At 52.2% G+C, this 17,761-nt stretch overlaps 5 protein-coding genes across 5 annotated transcripts; 3 read left to right on the top strand and 2 right to left on the bottom strand.

The window, feature by feature from the left end:
• Positions 1 to 3,653: 3,653 nt before the first annotated feature.
• Positions 3,654 to 5,807, bottom strand: LDBPK_282270 (cullin 2, putative; the record flags this gene model as incomplete). The annotated part of the gene is made up of 1 exon (XM_003862278.1): positions 3,654 to 5,807. The coding sequence occupies one exon, from the start codon at positions 5,805 to 5,807 to the stop codon at positions 3,654 to 3,656; it is 2,154 nt and encodes a 717-aa protein (XP_003862326.1).
• A 1,106-nt stretch (positions 5,808 to 6,913) lies between these two features.
• Positions 6,914 to 9,214, bottom strand: LDBPK_282260 (hypothetical protein, conserved; the record flags this gene model as incomplete). The annotated part of the gene is made up of 1 exon (XM_003862277.1): positions 6,914 to 9,214. The coding sequence occupies one exon, from the start codon at positions 9,212 to 9,214 to the stop codon at positions 6,914 to 6,916; it is 2,301 nt and encodes a 766-aa protein (XP_003862325.1).
• A 4,519-nt stretch (positions 9,215 to 13,733) lies between these two features.
• On the top strand, positions 13,734 to 14,783 carry LDBPK_282250 (glycerophosphoryl diester phosphodiesterase, putative; the record flags this gene model as incomplete). The annotated part of the gene is made up of 1 exon (XM_003862276.1): positions 13,734 to 14,783. The coding sequence occupies one exon, from the start codon at positions 13,734 to 13,736 to the stop codon at positions 14,781 to 14,783; it is 1,050 nt and encodes a 349-aa protein (XP_003862324.1).
• A 288-nt stretch (positions 14,784 to 15,071) lies between these two features.
• LDBPK_282240 (hypothetical protein, conserved) lies at positions 15,072 to 15,500 on the top strand (the record flags this gene model as incomplete). The annotated part of the gene is made up of 1 exon (XM_003862275.1): positions 15,072 to 15,500. The coding sequence occupies one exon, from the start codon at positions 15,072 to 15,074 to the stop codon at positions 15,498 to 15,500; it is 429 nt and encodes a 142-aa protein (XP_003862323.1).
• A 261-nt stretch (positions 15,501 to 15,761) lies between these two features.
• On the top strand, positions 15,762 to 17,645 carry LDBPK_282230 (hypothetical protein, conserved; the record flags this gene model as incomplete). Its single annotated transcript, XM_003862274.1, has 1 exon — positions 15,762 to 17,645. The coding sequence occupies one exon, from the start codon at positions 15,762 to 15,764 to the stop codon at positions 17,643 to 17,645; it is 1,884 nt and encodes a 627-aa protein (XP_003862322.1).
• Positions 17,646 to 17,761: the final 116 nt, after the last annotated feature.

The raw sequence follows: 17,761 nt of genomic DNA, 5'->3' as shown, positions 1-17,761 counted from the left end.
AGAAGGGCGAGGTACTACGAGCGCCAACAAGGTCGGTACGCTGATATGCATGAGTGGGAAGAAGAGAGAGGGTTCACCAGAGAGAGAGCAATTCATAAAAGAGAAGGGCGGAGGTATCTGATGAGGTTTGGATAGACGCCAACCACAGCAAATGCAACGCTTTTTTTAGCGTGGAAGTCGGGCCATTGAGAACGCCTGCCAGACTTGCTGCACGTGGCAGCTGCTACACTTCGAATGAGTAATCGCCTGTGAAGAGCCCCCCGAAGGACCCGTCATCTGACAACCGGAGACGAGCGAGCACGGTGACAGTCCTTCGCCCCATCCGACCTCCACTTGCATCATCACTAGCGAGTTGGAAATGCGCAATATTGTTTTTCTCTGTAAAGCTCTTTTGTTGTCTCGATAGTGCTGATTGCAGCCTGGCGCTGTGATGTGCTCTAACAACTGAGCATTCGACAGAGGTGAGTGCACGAGCTCGCCCCACATCAGAGACGCAACAGTGAAACCAGCTTCGCAATTTCTTCCCCCTCGAAACAGCTGAGCAGGTAGTGAAGACTGCGCGCCTCTCTTTACCTCGCACAGCTAGACCCTAAACAGCACCTTTGCTGCACTGTGCTTGATTGCGCTCCTCACCTAAAGTCCATTGTCCCTGATAACATAGGTGACACCTCAGCGTGGTATCTGGGCCCAGTGCCCACTCTCTCTGTGGGGAAGCCAAGCAGCCCCTATTCCTGCCACTGCACAACCACCTCTGGTGGTGACAGGGTCAGGCGCGCGTGACGTAGGGACGTCAGAGCGATGTATCACTGCCGATGCCCGCAGTGTCCGGTGCTGGATGGCGTGGCGCCGGAGCGACCCGCGACCGCGCACACGTTTTCGCCATCCACAGGATGGGCGGAGTGTCGGCGTGACTCGAACGCGTCCCACCCCCGGCCCTCACTGCCCACTGGGGGCGGGGTGAGCCTGGGCCCCCCCGAGAGGGATGCCCCGGGTGATGGCCAGCATAATGTGCGTGGCTGTGGGGCGACCTGTGGGGCGGGGGTGGGTAAGGTTCGAGGCAGAAGCCATGCACCGATGACCGGGTCTGGGCATTGCTGCACCTCGTGTGCCTACGGCTGCCTCGCGCCGCGCGACGGGGCCTGTGACCGGCCGGGCAGAGATGAGCTTAGCTCTTGTTGTGTGGCGGCATGGACACGTATTTCTTCTAACGTGTTCATGGTTGAACAAACATGTCAGCAAATAGACAGATACACAACCGCAGTTCACCTGCCTCTGCCACACGTCGGCTATGTGGGGGAACCGGGCCCACAAACACCGCTTGGCGTCTTTGTGTCCATTTCAACGCCACTGCATGCAGCGTAGGCTAGGTTCATGGTCACACTCAGCATCACCGCAGCGCAGCACAAGCAGAAAAACAGTAGGTGAAGGAGTAGATTCGTTGCATCGCCGGAACGATGTGTAGTGAGCTGGTGCAAACGTGGTCATGATCGCATGTCTCTTCCGCACGGCACCAGCCCAAAATTGTCCGTCAGAACCAAGAGACCACAACCGTACCCGAGGCCAGGCTCCCGGTTATCGGCTTCACCACAGAATGGGTATTGCACCGTGATACTGCGGTGAGGTGGCCGGCATCATCAGAGAGAGAAGGGACCTAAGAACAAATACAACGCAGTTACTTTTTGAAAAGAGCAAAGGCTTTAGTGATTCTTCTGTGATGTTGTTCCGCTAGAGCACAGCAAGATTGTGGGCTGCGTAATGCTAATTGCCTTGTGCACCTACGTAAAAGAACGACGACGCACCGCGTTACAGTGTGTGGATGCAACGCACCGCGCTGAAAAAGGACGAACACCCAGGTAGGTGGTGGGCAAAGTTTGAGTGCAGAAAGTGGAGGGCGGAAAGGATGGGAAAACAAAGAAGGAAGAGGCGTTGCGTTCTAGCGAGTAAATGCTGACACAGAAGAGGGTCTTGTGCACAGGCTTACGGTCTCGTTGGAAAGAGGGGACACGCACCTGTGAGCGATGGCCACTGGTAAGCGAGTCTGCGCTGGCGTGTGCAGACGAGGTAGTGCGTATGCCACTAAGGGAGAAAAGTGTTGCTCATTATTCCATCGGGTCTTCCAGTTGCGATTTTCATTTGGGAACAATAAGTCGAGCGCTCAACAAGTTAGCAACAAAAAAAAAGAATGGGAAGGCGTTAGGTATACGCAAGAGTCAGTTTTGTTTCCACAACCCAGAGAAGGATTGTGTGGTTCGTGCTTTATCTGGAGAGCAGAGAGCAAGATGATCAACAGATTTGTAGTGCCTTTCCTTGCTGTATCCCCTCAGTGGTTGTACGGAAGCTTCTGAAGCAGCAACGCTATCCCGCAAAAGTCGGTAGCGCCAGAGAGAAATAGGCTGCAGCTAACGCAGAGTAGGGCAACAATGAACCTGGGGTGGTAGAAATGTGAGAGCGGCGGCCCGGATAGGATCAACGCGTTGGCTTTCAGATGAGCTTGCCAAACGATGGGGAGGGTGGACTTCTTACCCTGGAGAACGGGATATCCCGTCATACGTCACGCGGGCATGCCACCGACGACGTTGTACACGGTCACATCGCCCCATGTGGCACTTGACTTCTTGAGAAACTCTACAGCTTTACTGCTTCCGAACGAGAAGCAACCTCCGAAGGAACAGTAAACACAGAGAGTAGCGTTCTTACTCTCCCCCCCCCGTGCTCAAAACCTGTTCTACGTGAGAGGTCAAGGGGGAGAAAGATGGGCGCCGTCAAGTTGCTCGCGCCGGTACTCAGATGTCTCTCGCACATCCAGGAGAAACACTTGACCCTTGCCGAGGAGGTCGTGCGCAGCCTTCTCGTCGATGTTGTGTATCACTGCCCGTTGGAGCGCGCAGCAGAATTCAGGGATGATTTCTGACGTGGTGCCTCTTACGGAAGCAAAAAAAGACAGAACTGAGCTGAGCAAGATTCAAAGGAATCCGGCGAGGATACGGAAAGTGTCGCAGGCAGAAATGGAAGAGGGGAGTATTAGTAGCTGAAAAGAGCGTGCGCGTGAAGGGAGCTTGCCTCAGAAGGACAGCTTCGGGTCAGCTAGCACGCACACAGCACTCTTGATTCTCTGTCGCGACGGCAGAGGAAAGCATCGGCAAAGCATCTCACCGCCACGATTGCCTCAGTGAGGCGCGAAAGTGCTCAAGACAACGTCTCAGAGCCACCCGACCTCTGTTTTCCTTCTTTTTTTGGTGCTGTTTGTCGGCACCAGCATCTCCCTTTCTTTGGTGATCACTGCTAGAAAACTGTTCGCAGTAATAAGTAGAAGAATTCAATAGATGTCATTCGATCACGGTAGCACTGCGCAACAACGGGAACGATGACAACAGTAGTTTCAGGCAGGGAGCAAACGAATTTGGAGAGAATGCAAAGTCGAAGTGCCCCGCTCCCGCCATAGCGGAAACAGACAAAGCGGAAAAAAAAGGTGCCAACTCAACCGAGCGCAGGAGTTCGTCGAAACCTCACCAATCCTTCTCACAAAAAAGGGGGAAAGTGGTGTGCTGCAGCACCTTGCACTCTGCACGAGCATCTCCGCTGCTAACAAGGCTACGTGCGTGGCACTGAGACTCATGGACCCGGTAGCCACCGATGGTCCAAGGCCACCGTTCCTACGGCGAGTACACGAACTTGCGCTGAGAGTCATCTCGGACAAGAAGACCGCGCTCAATGAGCTTTTCCAGCACGCGCTTCAGCTCGCCGCGCGACACGATGAGAGGCTGCATCGCAGAGGTGAGAAATTTCATCAGCTCCTCGGCCGTCTTCGAGCCACTTTGCTTCAGCGTATGCACAACTTGGCTCTCCATCCTTTGAGGATTGGCCTTTGCCGCGCTCTGAAGCGTGCGCTGCTCGTGAGATTTGACAACGACGCGGTGAGCGAAGCTGTGAAACTCCAGCGGCATCACGTTGATCACATCACCAATCGAGCTATCACATGGGCCAAGCGATACGATGGAGCTCGGTTCCATTGCTCCCGAAAGCTTGAGAACTGTGGCACTTACCAACGGATTCAAGGCAAAGGCGCACTCCACCTCCGATACTTGGAGGGATTCGCATAGCTCTTGCACAGTGCACTGCGATTTCGCGTTGAAGTGATCAATGATGCACATTTGTAAGAACGAAACCTTCAACTGGACCGAGTCTCCCGCCGCAGTCGACCCTGCTGGTCGGAGCATCCGTATCACGGCAGAGGAGTAGGGCGCCGAAAACTCGATCCTTTGCCCATGCCGCCGCGTGCTGCAGATGCGCTGTGCTCCTTCGATCTGACGCAGTACGGAAGCAGATACACCGGAACTCGCTAAGGTGTGCGGAAGGCTCGGCCAAGTTCCTCTCGAGAGCAAAGCGGGATTCACCTTCACCCCATTCACGCTCGAAGCGCCGACGTAGATGCTCTGCGTGGTGGTCGCCTTCAGCATACTTCGGCAGCAGAAGAGGATAGGGCTTTGTTTAATCTGCACCAGCTGCTCCATCGAACGCTGCTCTCTCGCCTCGTCATAGTGATGCAAGAGCAGTCGCTTAGCGAGATGCTTCTGGTAAGAGACGAGGAAGACATCCTTCGCGGCGTTTTCGGCGTCCGGCAAAAAGTAGTACACGCTCACCACATCCTCGAGACGAAGCTTCGTGGACCCTGTGTTCCCCAGAATTGCATTGGAGAACGCTGCCAGCCGGTCAGCAAGTTTTTTGTAGTTAAAGGAACACAGACTCGTAAAGCCGCACCGAAGCCCATCGTCCATCGCCTCCAGCATGCAGCCGTTGTAGTCGAAAATGGTCATAACGACATCGCGGTACTTTCGAATAATAGAGGCAAAGCACTCGATAACGGCGGCGTACACGTCAGTGCCTTCGCCTGCAGCGCGTACTGTTCCAGTCAGCGCAGTAGATGTGTGCTGTGCTACGCTCTCTTTGAACATTCCCTCCATGAGAGGTGCGCCCTTACACTTGCTCCACCACAGAAGGTGAAACACCGTCTGCAGTTTCTCGTCTGTCTCGCGTTGACCAATCGAGCCAAGCCACTGAGAAAGCCTGCCGCGCTCGAAGGCAGATATGCGATCGTCCACCAATGTTTCCACCAGCCGATCCACAGCGTGGTCCTTGGATGTGAGGAACCTTTCTGCGCGCTTCACCTCCTCCTCAATCAGCCCCAGACACAGCTTTGCATAGGTGAAGAGATCAGACTCAACGACGCCGCGGACTTTTGACCAACAGTAATCGCACATGTCGCGAATATAGTCCACCTCTACTACACTTCGATAGTAGTTTGAATCGGGAAGCATCGACAGTTCGTCTTTGATTTCCACGGCAAAGGATAGATCCGGAGCACCGTGGCCGGCACGCTCATCTGCAAGAAGTGCGCGGAGCTCTTTGCGGAGCTGGGAAACCATCCTTGGTGTCAGCACTACGCTCGACCACTTCCTCAAAGCAATGTCTTCCGTCCTGTCCAACGGATTGTCCTCCAAACCCAGCAGAGACCATTTGTCGGCGAGCGACGAAAAGACGGTTTTGATGTTGACGACGGCTACCAGAAAAGAACGCCATGAGCGGACATACGTCTGAATGGTGGAGCCGTTGCTAACCTGAGAGAAAGCAGGCATCACGTTGTTCAGCAAGTGCTTCTCAAAAATTGCACCTTGAAGGGAGTACACAGCCATGATCTGTTGGCCCTCCCAAATTTCCTTCCCGTTTACCTTCACCAGGGGCGTATTGCTGCACGGATGTGAGATAAGATGGTAAACGAGGAGGTAGGCATCCATCACGGTGTTGCACATGTCTTGTGCAGCGCCCTTGCCTCTAAAAATCGTTTCCCACTGCAAAATGCTACCACACCTGCTCGCAACTTCTTTCCACAAGTTGGGGAAGTCAAAAGGCACGGAAACTGAATCGATCAAAAGATCGTTCAGAGAGTGCTCGAGCTCCCGACAGCAGCTCATGTCTTTGATCAGCAGTTGAGAAAAGTTGATCTACGACACAGAGGCAAACCTACCTTCGTTTTCATGCCAATATGTAGGCATAAGTGGCACATGACAAAAGAGTCACAGAAGGGGAGAAAAGTAAAGATTTTTTTTGTTCAACGTGTCCATGCCACTACACAACAAGAGCTAAGCTCATCTCTGCCCGGCCGGTCACAGGCCCCGTCGCGCGGCGCGAGGCAGCCGTAGGCACACGAGGTGCAGCAATGCCCAGACCCGGTCATCGGTGCATGGCTTCTGCCTCGAACCTTACCCACCCCCGCCCCACAGGTCGCCCCACAGCCACGCACATTATGCTGGCCATCACCCGGGGCATCCCTCTCGGGGGGCCCAGGCTCACCCCGCCCCCAGTGGGCAGTGAGGGCCGGGGGTGGGACGCGTTCGAGTCACGCCGACACTCCGCCCATCCTGTGGATGGCGAAAACGTGTGCGCGGTCGCGGGTCGCTCCGGCGCCACGCCATCCAGCACCGGACACTGCGGACATCGGCAGTGATACATCGCTCTGACGTCCCTACGTCACGCGCGCCTGACCCTGTCACCACCAGAGGTGGTTGTGCAGTGGCAGGAATAGGGGCTGCTTGGCTTCCCCACAGAGAGAGTGGGCACTGGGCCCAGATACCACGCTGAGGTGTCGTCCATCATCATGGTCTTGAAGTACGTACGAACGAAAGAGTTTCTACAATTCACGCTTTGCTTTGGCGAGGATGTTCTACCCTGTGATGGGATTTGGTGCTAGGTGCACGCAAATCGTTCATAGTCGAACAAGAAACAGTCCGCGATCCACGAACTTTTTCTTTGTTTTGCTGATCGCCGTGGTAAAAAAAAAAAGGGAAAGCAATTGTCAAAAACAAGAGTAAAAAGTGCAAAAGACAGGAAAGTAAAAGCCATGGTGTTGACGATACGCTTAAGGAATAAATGAAAAACAGTTGTCCTCGCTACGCTCCACGTATTCGCGCTCAACAAGTTTCTCAAGTACCTTCTTAATGTCCCTTCGCTGCACCGATAGCTTACCCAATGAAGCAGAAACTTTGCTAATTATGACATCCAGTGAGAGTGGGCCTAGTTCTTTCAGCAGCCGCATAACAGCACCTTCAATCGATAAAACATGAGATTTTTCTCCGCGCAGAAAAAAGCTGTTCTTCTCCGGATTACTCTGTTGAGACCCCAGCTCTATGTAGCGGAGGTCGTACATTTTCTCCTCGCCACTCTGTAACGCTAAAATGTTTGGATCCAGATTAAACACATGTTGTGCTGTTTCCTGCAGCAGCCCAGTTTGTACAAAAGGCGTCAACGCCCGTTTGCACTCCTCTAGACTTGTGCGGGTTTGAGAACACAGCTCGTCAGCGGACCATTCGCTCATTTTGTTCATTACGAGCAGGTAGCGCATCTGCAGGAGTGAAACCAGGAGCGAAAACGACGCGGCTTTGTTTGAAACGCTCATTCTCACACGAGCGCCAGAGTGCTCCGGTGAAAAAAGCAGCTTGCGCCCGTTTTGCAGCGCAGAGTAGGCGTCGATGTCGTGAGAGATGACAGACTGCAATTCAAAGGGAACAGAACTGCGGCCCATATCCGAAGAGCGGCGCGACTCTCCCCACGCGAACGCCGTTAATATGTATGGCTTCGCCAGCAGCTCCTGCACTCGTTCTGCTCTTTTCGAGTCGTTTCGGCGGGCGTCGTTAAGCATGCGCATGCAATTGAAAATGAAGGCAAAGTTCTTGTCCTTGATGAGAAGACTCGACAGCATACTCTCCTCACGCACCGCGATTTCGCTTTGCTTTCCAGTGCCAAAAATATTTGTCAAGAGGCGCTCTTGCAAAAACCGAGTGTAAGACAGGTGAAATACATCCTGCCTAGTGCAGAGACGGTAAATGACGGCGATCCAGTTGTTCGTCCGACGCAGTTCATCAATGGGCATGCTCTTAATTTCTTCAGCTGCGTATTTGGCGAGACGCTTCGCAATTTTCGCTGCATTATCCTCAGTAGCGGTTGGCTTTTCGAGTGCTGTCAAATTGGCCTGAATTCCGTCGTAAACAGCCCGAATGAGACGTGGTTGGTGACCAAAAATACCGGAAATCGTCATCTCAAATGTTTGCTGAGCCTTCTTCAAAATTCGCAAAATGGACGATGCCTCAGATGAATCACTTGTCTTCTTGAGCTCCCGATCAGCGTACTCCGAAACCGTTTCTGTCAGCAAATCCTCCATCCACGACTCCTCTTCGCCACCGCCGAGTAGATCGTAGAGAGCCGACAATGATTTCTTGCTGGAAAACGGGTCGTTACCATCAGATGGATCAATGCACTTTTTGCAGAAAGGCAAAAGATAGTTTTTCTCTTCGTGAATGAGAATTCGCAAAACAGATTCGCTCACTTGCTCGTACGAGGATCGGATCAGGAAGCAGCGTGCTAATACGTCCTCCTTTTTCACGGCCTTGACGCATTGATTGATGTACTCAACAACACCAAGCGCTTTGAAGCCCGGCCTTTTCGCGCAATAGAAGGAAGCAAGACTTTTCAGATACGTTTCTTCGACCACGGAGGAATACAGGGTCAGCCGGACGTCAGTAGAGCATCCAAGATTGAGAGAAAAGCGCTTGACGCTCTCCATTTCGCCTACGCTGGTCGGGCCGCCTGATCGGACACGGCAGACAATTTCGTTCACCTTCGCTCTGAACGACTCCTTCAACTCGGAAGTCAAAATGACATCCATCCACAAGTGACCGACAACAATTTCCGTAGGCTGAATAATGTGCTCAGCTGGCAGGCCTCTCTTTTGCCAGGTCCAGTGAAGATACGTGAAAATCGACTTCACAACATTCCCCCCTGCTGTGTACTTTTCATATGCGTCCAAGTATGATAATATGGAATCCTTCTGTATCGTCGACTTTACGTTGTTGACTTGCTTTTTCAGTAATTCACGCAGAAGGTAGTAAACAACAAGCACTTGGGTGCTTTCCACTGTTTCGCCAACAACAGGTGTAGAGTTGCTACCTCGAACAAGGGCAGGATAGTTTGAGCACTGGTATGCAGTCAAGTTGTAAACCAGCCCATGTGCTTCGCATATCTGGCTAATGAGTTTGTTGTAGTCCTTGCATAGGTTTTGGGACGGACGCTTTTTGAACTTTTGAAATGCAGTGTTGCAGACGCCAGCAACCTCTTTCCAAAGAGGAGGAAATGAGTTCCGAGTCCTAATCTCTTGCTCAGCCATGCTCATATACCAAAACTGAGACTGTTTGGAATATACTTTTCAACAAAATAATGTGTAAATCGATGTTCCGAGTGTGCGGAGCTGCCTCGGAATCAAGGGCGCCAAAGCATGATGCGCTAGGAGCAGAGAGTGAATCGAAAACAAAAGCGTGCATCGAATTGAATGAAATAGAAAGAGCAAAGCACACAGCGGTGGAAAATGAAAGGTTCGTGATTTTTTTTTCACGCGAAAAGAGCCATGGTCACACCAATCGCTCTAGAGCAGAGGCCTACATCTCCGTTTCGCGTTATGAAGTGGCGCTCCTTATATACACATATATATGCATACATATATATATTAGTTTACTCAGACTCGAGGAAACATGTTGGGAAGAATAAGCTGTAAAGTTCAAAGACGCTCGTACTAATTATCAAGCACTTCCTTCTTCCAATGACTGAAGTATGTGATATTTTTTGCACAGACCAAATCAGCGGAACAAACGCCTATCCAAGCCAAAATCGCAGCTGGTGGTAGTTAGCGCTTCCCCAAGTGTCTTGGATTGGCGCACATCGTGGGCTTTGAGGGGCGCGCAACCTTGGGGCGCTCTGAAACTCAAGCGTGTGCATGATGAAGCATTTCAGTGGCTCTTGCTCGTTTGCTGAGATAGTGACCGAAGCCTCGACGCATGAGCACGTACATCGCCGTACTCAAACACCTAAACCGCTTGCACGTCGTTCCTCGCAGTCTGAAAGAGCCTGCCGGTTCTTGCTATACCGCATTTGACAGACCTGGCGTTTTGAGCTCATAGTACGCAGCGTGCTCTCTCTTCTTTCGCCTCCTGAGACCCGACCGACGATTTTCTGCGAAGAACTACTCCTGCCAGTCATTCCACCAAAGTACTGAAAAAAAAAACCCTTAGCATCTCGCCATTTCACATCCCCCCCCCCTCACCCCACACGAATGCCCAACACCCAAGAATCCCACCACACATCTTATGCACTCCGTTGCTCCTTGCTTCCAGCGAAACTACTAAGAAAACTTTGCTACTCGCTTCCTTCTTCCAACAACGCTCTTTCACCCCCCCCCCCTAGCAGCCAAAGCCCTTTCGGGGTTCTCGCATCCTCGTTGGCAATGCGCCGCCTCCCCGGGGCGCCCTTTGGTTCACGCCAGCCCGCGCGCCTAGGGGCTGCCGCCCGTTACCCCCCCCCCAACGCACCCGGGGGCCCAAACCAGGCCGGCAGAGACCCCAAAGCGGCCCAAACCCCAACGCGGCAAAAAAAAGCCGGGCTTCCCCTAGAAAGCAGCCCCGGCGCCCGGGGAAAAGCACCAAAGCGGAAAAGGGCCGTATTCGTCCTGCGAAGCTCACCTGAAAGACAGCCGCGGCCCGTCATTTTTTCGTTTTGGCCTTCTTCGTACGCGCCGGCGCGGCCGGCGAGAGCGGCCCCACCCCCACCCCTTTTGCCACGCAGTTTTCCTTTTCCCAAAGGAGGCCTCACTTAAAGAATAGCTATGTTAACCATTTTTCACATCCCGTCAAGCACAGGCGGCTGGCACCAAGCCTCTGGCCCAGATGTTGTCCTTTGAACCCCCCACCACGCCGTGACACACACAATTCGGGTATTAAAAAAAGCCATACCTGCGCCACAAAGCGACCTCGCGGACGGCATTAGCTTACCAACGGATAAAAAAAATTTTTCTGTAACCCCAAATGCCAATGACCCTCGAGACAAAACGCAATAGCAAACGCTTCAGCTTCCGGTAAAAAACTTTACCCCCAACCACAAGTCAGACGACGCGGCGCCCGTCCGAAAACCCACGGCCCGCCCGGAGAACAAGCGCCAGCCCAGCGCCGCAGGCCCGCCAACGGCCACACCAACACCTTAACGGAATCGTTATTTTTTTTCCGCTAAAACATCAACCTGGCCATCATCTCGAAAAAAAAAAAAACAAATAATAAATATTGCAAACGTTTTCTTTGAGCCCAACGAGGCGTTTACCTTTTACCAGCTGCGAGCACGCCCCGCAAGGTTGGTTTCCTAATCACCATAAAAAAAGTGCGTCCCTTACCCTACGGCGGACCAATTCCCCCCTCCTATAAAATTGGCGCCTCGAAAAAAATACCTTTTTTGAGCTTCTAAGCGAAAACTGCCATTGTGCAGCCAACCTTTTTTGCACGAAAAAAAGACCCAGAAAAAAAAACGCCCAGAAAAACAGCACACACCAAACGCAAGCGCGGCACAAGTTTTTCACCTAAAAACTTATGCCTACATTCATATTTAAAAAAAAAAACTCAGAGGACACAACGCCACGGATACCAAAACTTTTTCAGGCAAATCAGCAGCTATATCGCAGCCTTTACTCCTTTCTTTCACCGTGGTAAAAAAAATGGCCTCAAAGCTGCCATCAGCCCATTTTTCTAAAATGCAAAACACAAAAGATCATCAGAGCTTTCTTCTTATGGCACAAAACGCAAACCCCGCGCCCACAATGTATTTTCTTTCGGCTAGCAAGCCGGCACTCTGTAAGAAAAAGGCGCAACTCGCCCAATCATCTCTGGCTTTCAATTGTCATAATCATCCATTGCGTCAAGTACTGCACCGCTCCTGAAACCACTCCGGGCGCAAACGGAAAAGTCCAGAACACTTTCGCACGGAGCAATCTGCATCGACATAATTTGCCCTTACTCTTCTGAAAGCCCAGAATTTATCATTTAAGCCAAAGCACAACCACCTCTGGCGGTGACAGGGTCAGGCGCGCGTGACGTAGGGAAGTCAGAGCGATGTATCACTGCCGATGCCCGCAGTGTCCGGTGCTGGATGGCGTGGCGCCGGAGCGACCCGCGACCGCGCACACGTTTTCGCCATCCACAGGATGGGCGGAGTGTCGGCGTGACTCGAACGCGTCCCACCCCCGGCCCTCACTGCCCACTGGGGGCGGGGTGAGCCTGGGCCCCCCGAGAGGGATGCCCCGGGTGATGGCCAGCATAATGTGCGTGGCTGTGGGGCGACCTGTGGGGCGGGGGTGGGTAAGGTTCGAGGCAGAAGCCATGCACCGATGACCGGGTCTGGGCATTGCTGCACCTCGTGTGCCTACGGCTGCCTCGCGCCGCGCGACGGGGCCTGTGACCGGCCTGGTGGGGATGGGTTCAGCTCAGTGTTTTTGTGGGGCTCTTTGTGTGATGAATGTAAGTACTGTTCTGCTTTTGAAGTTAAAAATTTGAACCCTGCTGGTGGGGTAAACCGGTGGTTGCTTTGTCTCTGCTGGGGCGCTTGGGTGACTTTTTTGGCGGGGGTGCTAAGGCGGGCTGCTTCTTTTTTTGAAAAGGGTGGCGTCCTTTCTGTTTCGCAGCCAGGAAACAGCGGATAAAAAAATGTGTGTGAATTGTGTTGTTTACAAGTATAAGAAAAAGTAGTTGCGTGCGGTAAAGTGGCACATGATGTGCTTTGTGTGAAAATGGTTTTGATGGCGACGGTGTCTGCAGGCTTCTGGCGGTATGAAACGTTGGTGTGCTCTTTTTCGCGTTTTGGTTTGGTGGTGGATGTCTTTCGGGTGACGGGGTGGGGTGTTTCTTGCGGGTTAAAGTGTTTTTCCTACATTTAAAAGAACCTTTTGAGAAAAAATGTTGACTGGCTTTCTGTGCGTCGGCTTTTAAGGTGAGGATCAGCAGGGTTCGCGGATAATCTGGTGGTGCCAGATGAGTGCGAGAGGGAAAGGATGAATAAAAGGGTCTTTTCGCGGCCTTTTTGCCTGGGGCTAGGCGGGCCCTTATCATTGAGGGTGGCGTCGGGATGGCCGCGGGAGGTTGCGGGGTGGCTGCGCGGGGGGGGATATCATTAGTGGGTTGGTTTCTCTTAAATGTCTGCATAGAGGTAACCAGTGCTTATTTTTTTACCGCTCCTTGTTCGCTGAAACTGAATAACTGGCGAAGTAGGCTTAGAGTAACCTTCTGGTTTGTGAATGGTTTCTTTGCGTGCCAGTGCGTGGAGAAGTGACGAGCTCTCTGTCTTGGTTGTCGGTTTACCGCCACCGCTGCATTTTGGTCGAGGGGGGGGGGCTGAAGAAGTGTCAGGCTACTGCACCTTTTCTCCTTCATGCGTTTCTCTCGCTTACTTTTCATGTGAGGGCCCTTGGGTTGGCGCAGCACTTCAGTCGGGCCACCAGTATCTCCAACACGGTTTGGATGGGGATAGAAGAGTGCTTTATTCGCAGCTATCAGGGTTTTAGTGGTGATCTATAATGAACGTTTAGTTTTTGTTGAATGCCAAAAGAAGGTGAAGCTGATCACTGTGTGCTCGCCGATCAAAGCAGCGTCGAATGCGGCAAGGCGGCGTGAGAGCTGCCGTTGCGAACGGGGAATGGCTGCTTCTGGCATTGTCCGTCGAGTCTTGATTGCCGGCGGTGCCTTTTTTTTTCTGTTCTTTCTGGACCTGTCATCTCAGTGGCGCACTGCATAATGGCTTCTTACTCCTCCTTACTTTAGTTGTTTCTCATGTCTGCTTGCTTGTGCGCCTCGAAAGAGCTAACACTCTAGTAGGTTCCGATGCGCTTGCTTTCAATCGTCGCTCTGTCAGCTGGAGCCTATATTGCCGTTTCTGTTTGCTTCCTCCAGATGGCAGTACGTAGCAAAAAGCGGAAATCCCTCTTGAAAAAGAAGTTTTCATACCCTATAACCAAGATTGCTCACCGCGGTGGTTCCCTCTTGGGTCCGGAAAACACAATGTACACATTTATGCAGGCTGCCAAGGTTGGGCTTTGTGACATGATCGAGCTGGATGTCAGGGAGTCGAAGGATGGGCAAATCGTCGTGTGCCATGACCGCACACTTGAACGCACATGCGGCCCAAAGTACGCGGGGGTGACGATTTCAGAGTTGGTGGTCGGCAAGAACCCTTCCAAAACACTTCCTCAATGCAAGAGAACTATTGAGTTGGAGTTTGCCACTCGCGACATCAAGCAGTACGAGGCGTCTGACAGCGTCCCCGTTGATGACACCACCAGAATTTGCCTCTTGAGTGAAGTGCTCAAGAAGTTCCCTTCTATGCCGCTGCACATTGACATCAAGGATGAAAGCGAAGATTTTGTCGCTTTAGTTCTAAACCTGCTTGCCGCGCACGGACGCGAAAGCATCACTTTCGTGGGAAGCAGCCGACCGAAGAACCGACAGTTCATCAACGAGTACTTTGCGGAGAGGGAGCCCGAAATTCGGAAACGGTACCGGATTTTTGGGGGGCCTCGTGATTTTTTCCAGACGTACCTCCTCTTTTACACGGGGCTACTGCCTTACTTCTCCGTAAACTATGATGTTTTCTCGATTCCGGTTTTTACAAGCACTATGAAGAACGATGCCGCAAGGGAATATGGAAGAGTTGTTGCTGCTGTGGGTGCATTTCTTTTCTCCTCACCGTTGCTGTGGAGGTACCTCCAGAGCCGAGGCGTCGCTGTGATTGGGTGGAACCTGAACGACGAGGTCGACATTTTGCAAGGGATTCAGTGGCCCCTAAACGGCCTGATGTCTGACGACCCCATCAAACTCCGCCAGCTAATAGATGCGAACAAGAGAGTGGCTCGGTTGAACGTGCTAGTTGGTTAGTTTTTCTCTTTTCCAAGCTGATAGCGTTTGCACCTTAAATACCACTTCAATCCCACAATATTTACGGGAAGGCCGAAAGCGCATCGCGAAGCAGTTGTGCGCAGAAAACACGAAAAGGGCTGCCTCCAGAGTGATAGGTACATATGCCGCTCTTAAAGGCGCTTGCAGTTTTGAGTTTTTCATGCTTCTCGGCCAGCTCAAACGCTCTCGAAGTCCTTGAGGCCAACGCTTTACCCACCCCCTTCCTTTTTTTGCTTTGCTGTCAGCTTTACATAGGAAGCAATTAAAATGAGTCGCCGCCGATCTACAATCATCATCGCCTCCGGGGGCGTATTCGGGTGCGCCTTGCTCGTCTTTATGGATGGAGCTGTGATGGCAAGCAAGGCCAAGCTCCCCTACAACTTTCTCATGTGGCTACCCACACTGGTCGCGCTGCTTGGTACCTTCGTTTTGTCGCTTGTGAAGCCCGTGTATATCCTGGGCACAGACAGTGACTTGGACGACGACGATGACGGTATTAAAAAGGCTAAAAGCATGTTCTTTGTGGGAGCACTTCTTCTCTTCACGTCCATCTGTCTTTCCATATGGAAGACGGTTGATCCCTACGGAAACAAAGGAGTTGCCTGGCCAGGGGCGGCGCTGTTGGTACACTCGTTGCTTTTGATGCTTATGAACTATGCTTTGTTTATCGCGCGTGCGCAGTATGATGAGGATTGAAGATTAGAAAAGAAAACTACTACTGGTGCCGGTTTGACTCATGAGCCGTGCTTCTTCTTAATCAGCATAAGAGTATAGCCTTGGACACAGTGTTTCGAATGCGTTATAAAGTCGCTCCTTTTCGCTTATCATTGTAAGAAAACCCCGATCGCCTCTGCATCTGCCCATGCTTTTCATCGCTTCCATTATATGTATCTTGACACATGCTGTTTTTGCCAATGACCTGGATCGCATAGAGTGAGCTCAAAGGAAAAGCTGACAATGGACTCACTACAAGGATCTAGCCAGGTATCACCTGAGCATTTGAAATCGATGAAGTCCGCAATTCACTCATTCCTACAGGAGACCGGTGTTTACGACTCTATACGCGACATTGTTGATACGTATGTCTCAGAGCACGGCGATGAGGCCGACTCCAGCGAAAACCCAAGCGCCATCATGCGAATTGTGAAAGAAAAAGGAATATTACAGGAGCTTGTCAGCCAAATTCAGTCTCGTTCTACTGTAGGCGCGGTACCTTCCATCACCGTACCGAGTGATGGCCGGCACTACCTTCTTGTTCGAGTGAATGGCGGACGCGCTTTTGTAGACAACCTCGACCTAGCCCCCTCGACTGTGAGCAAGCGTTCTGTCGTCTTCGCTGCTCACTTTGGTAACCAGAGGTTCCGCTCTGCAGTAAAGCCGTGCTCTGCCGAACCAAAGTTTGATGAAGAGTTTCTCTTTGAAGTGGACGCCACTGGGTTCGGGTTTGGCGAGGCGGATCTTATCGAAGTCTCAACCCCTTTTCACATTGCCGTCCTGCGAGAAGATTCACAGCTCAACGTCGCTGAGCTGCTGGGCGAGAATATCATAGAATGGAGAAAGGTCCTAAAAAGCGGTTACCTAGGGCTCACGGTGGAACTCTGTGGCAGAAACGCTGGGGTACCAGCAGGTATTGTAGATCTACAGCTCGAGTTGGTGTCGAAAAAGCGCATTCGGTACAAGGAGGAGGATATTGTGTCGCGTGTGGAGCAGCAGCGTATTGCCGTCACCAACGCTGACCGCGAGTTCCTCGTGTACTCTCGGCGATGGTGGTCAGAGTATCAGGGTTTACGCCCCACACACAAAGATCGAAAGGTACGACTATTTGCATCCACGTCAACTGGAAGGATGGTGCCACTGACCCACTTCGTTTCGCCAATACAAGCAGAGTTCGGCCTCGACTCACCGCAGGATGCCGCGCGTTTTGTCTCGCTGCTGCGCGTCACTGCCGAGGGCACCGGCTCCATAGGGGCGTTGAGCCTTGAAGAAAGTAGCTGGCTATCGCCTTTTATTTTTCTTTCGCAGAGGCAAGGCTACCACTGCAACCACGCTGCCCTTCTTTGCTCTCTTTTACTGGGGTTTGGTATCGATGCTTACTGCGCTCTTGGGTCTTGCCACAACGGCGAAGTCGGGGTTTTTGTCGTCTCCAGGTCTACCGATGCGCGTGGCTCAGCCAAGGTCACGGTGTGGAACCCCACGTCAGGTGAGCGGTCTTCGCCGAGTGAGCAGGATACATTCGCTACCGTTGACTGCATGTTCAACAACAAATCTTTTTTTGCCAATTGCCAAGCCTCGAACAACATCGCTACCACATCGTTTGAGTGTTACAATGAAGAACTCTGGAAGCCACTGAACGTGCTGAAACTGAGAATGGTGCCAAGATACCCTTCTGCACCACTCTTGTTTGAAACTGTCGCTGCGTCGCCGATCGAGCGCTCACTGGAGATTCAGCTGAGGGCGGCGATTTCGACGTACCGCGACTCCTTTGGTGTGGTGACGACGTATGACGACACGGTTTCGTACGTGCTGTCGCAGGCGCTGCTACTGTACGAACGTCAGCAGAGTGAGGGCGGCGCCCAGAGTTTCGCCCTTTTTCAAGAATCTGTGAAGGGCACCCTAGGGGTGGGGAAAACGTTCAAGGCTATTCCGCTGAACGTTTCGTACCTCGACGCCGGCAGCGTTATGGACGTTGTGCGCGCTGCTTCGGTGGGAAGAGAGATTTTGGATACGGTGGTGGACAGCGCCAAATTTGGAGTGCGCGCCAAGGTATTCTGCTTCCCAGAACGTGTCTTCTCTGTTTGGGTGATGATTGCGGTAAACTACAGTGCAGCCAGCATTTCATAGCTGACTTTTTGCATTGCCTGTATCGCTTTGTGTATTGTTTCGCCGTGGATCTCTGCATATCTTTTTACTGACTGGCTCATAGACTGCGTACCATGGCTTTGTATACATTTCTCAAA

The sequence above is a fragment of the Leishmania donovani genome, chromosome 28 (genome assembly GCF_000227135.1).
Source record: "Leishmania donovani BPK282A1 complete genome, chromosome 28".
NCBI classification, from domain to species: domain Eukaryota; phylum Euglenozoa; class Kinetoplastea; order Trypanosomatida; family Trypanosomatidae; genus Leishmania; species Leishmania donovani.
The sequence above is the reverse complement of the archived record's forward strand: the minus strand, read 5'-3'. Positions and strand labels throughout refer to the sequence as shown.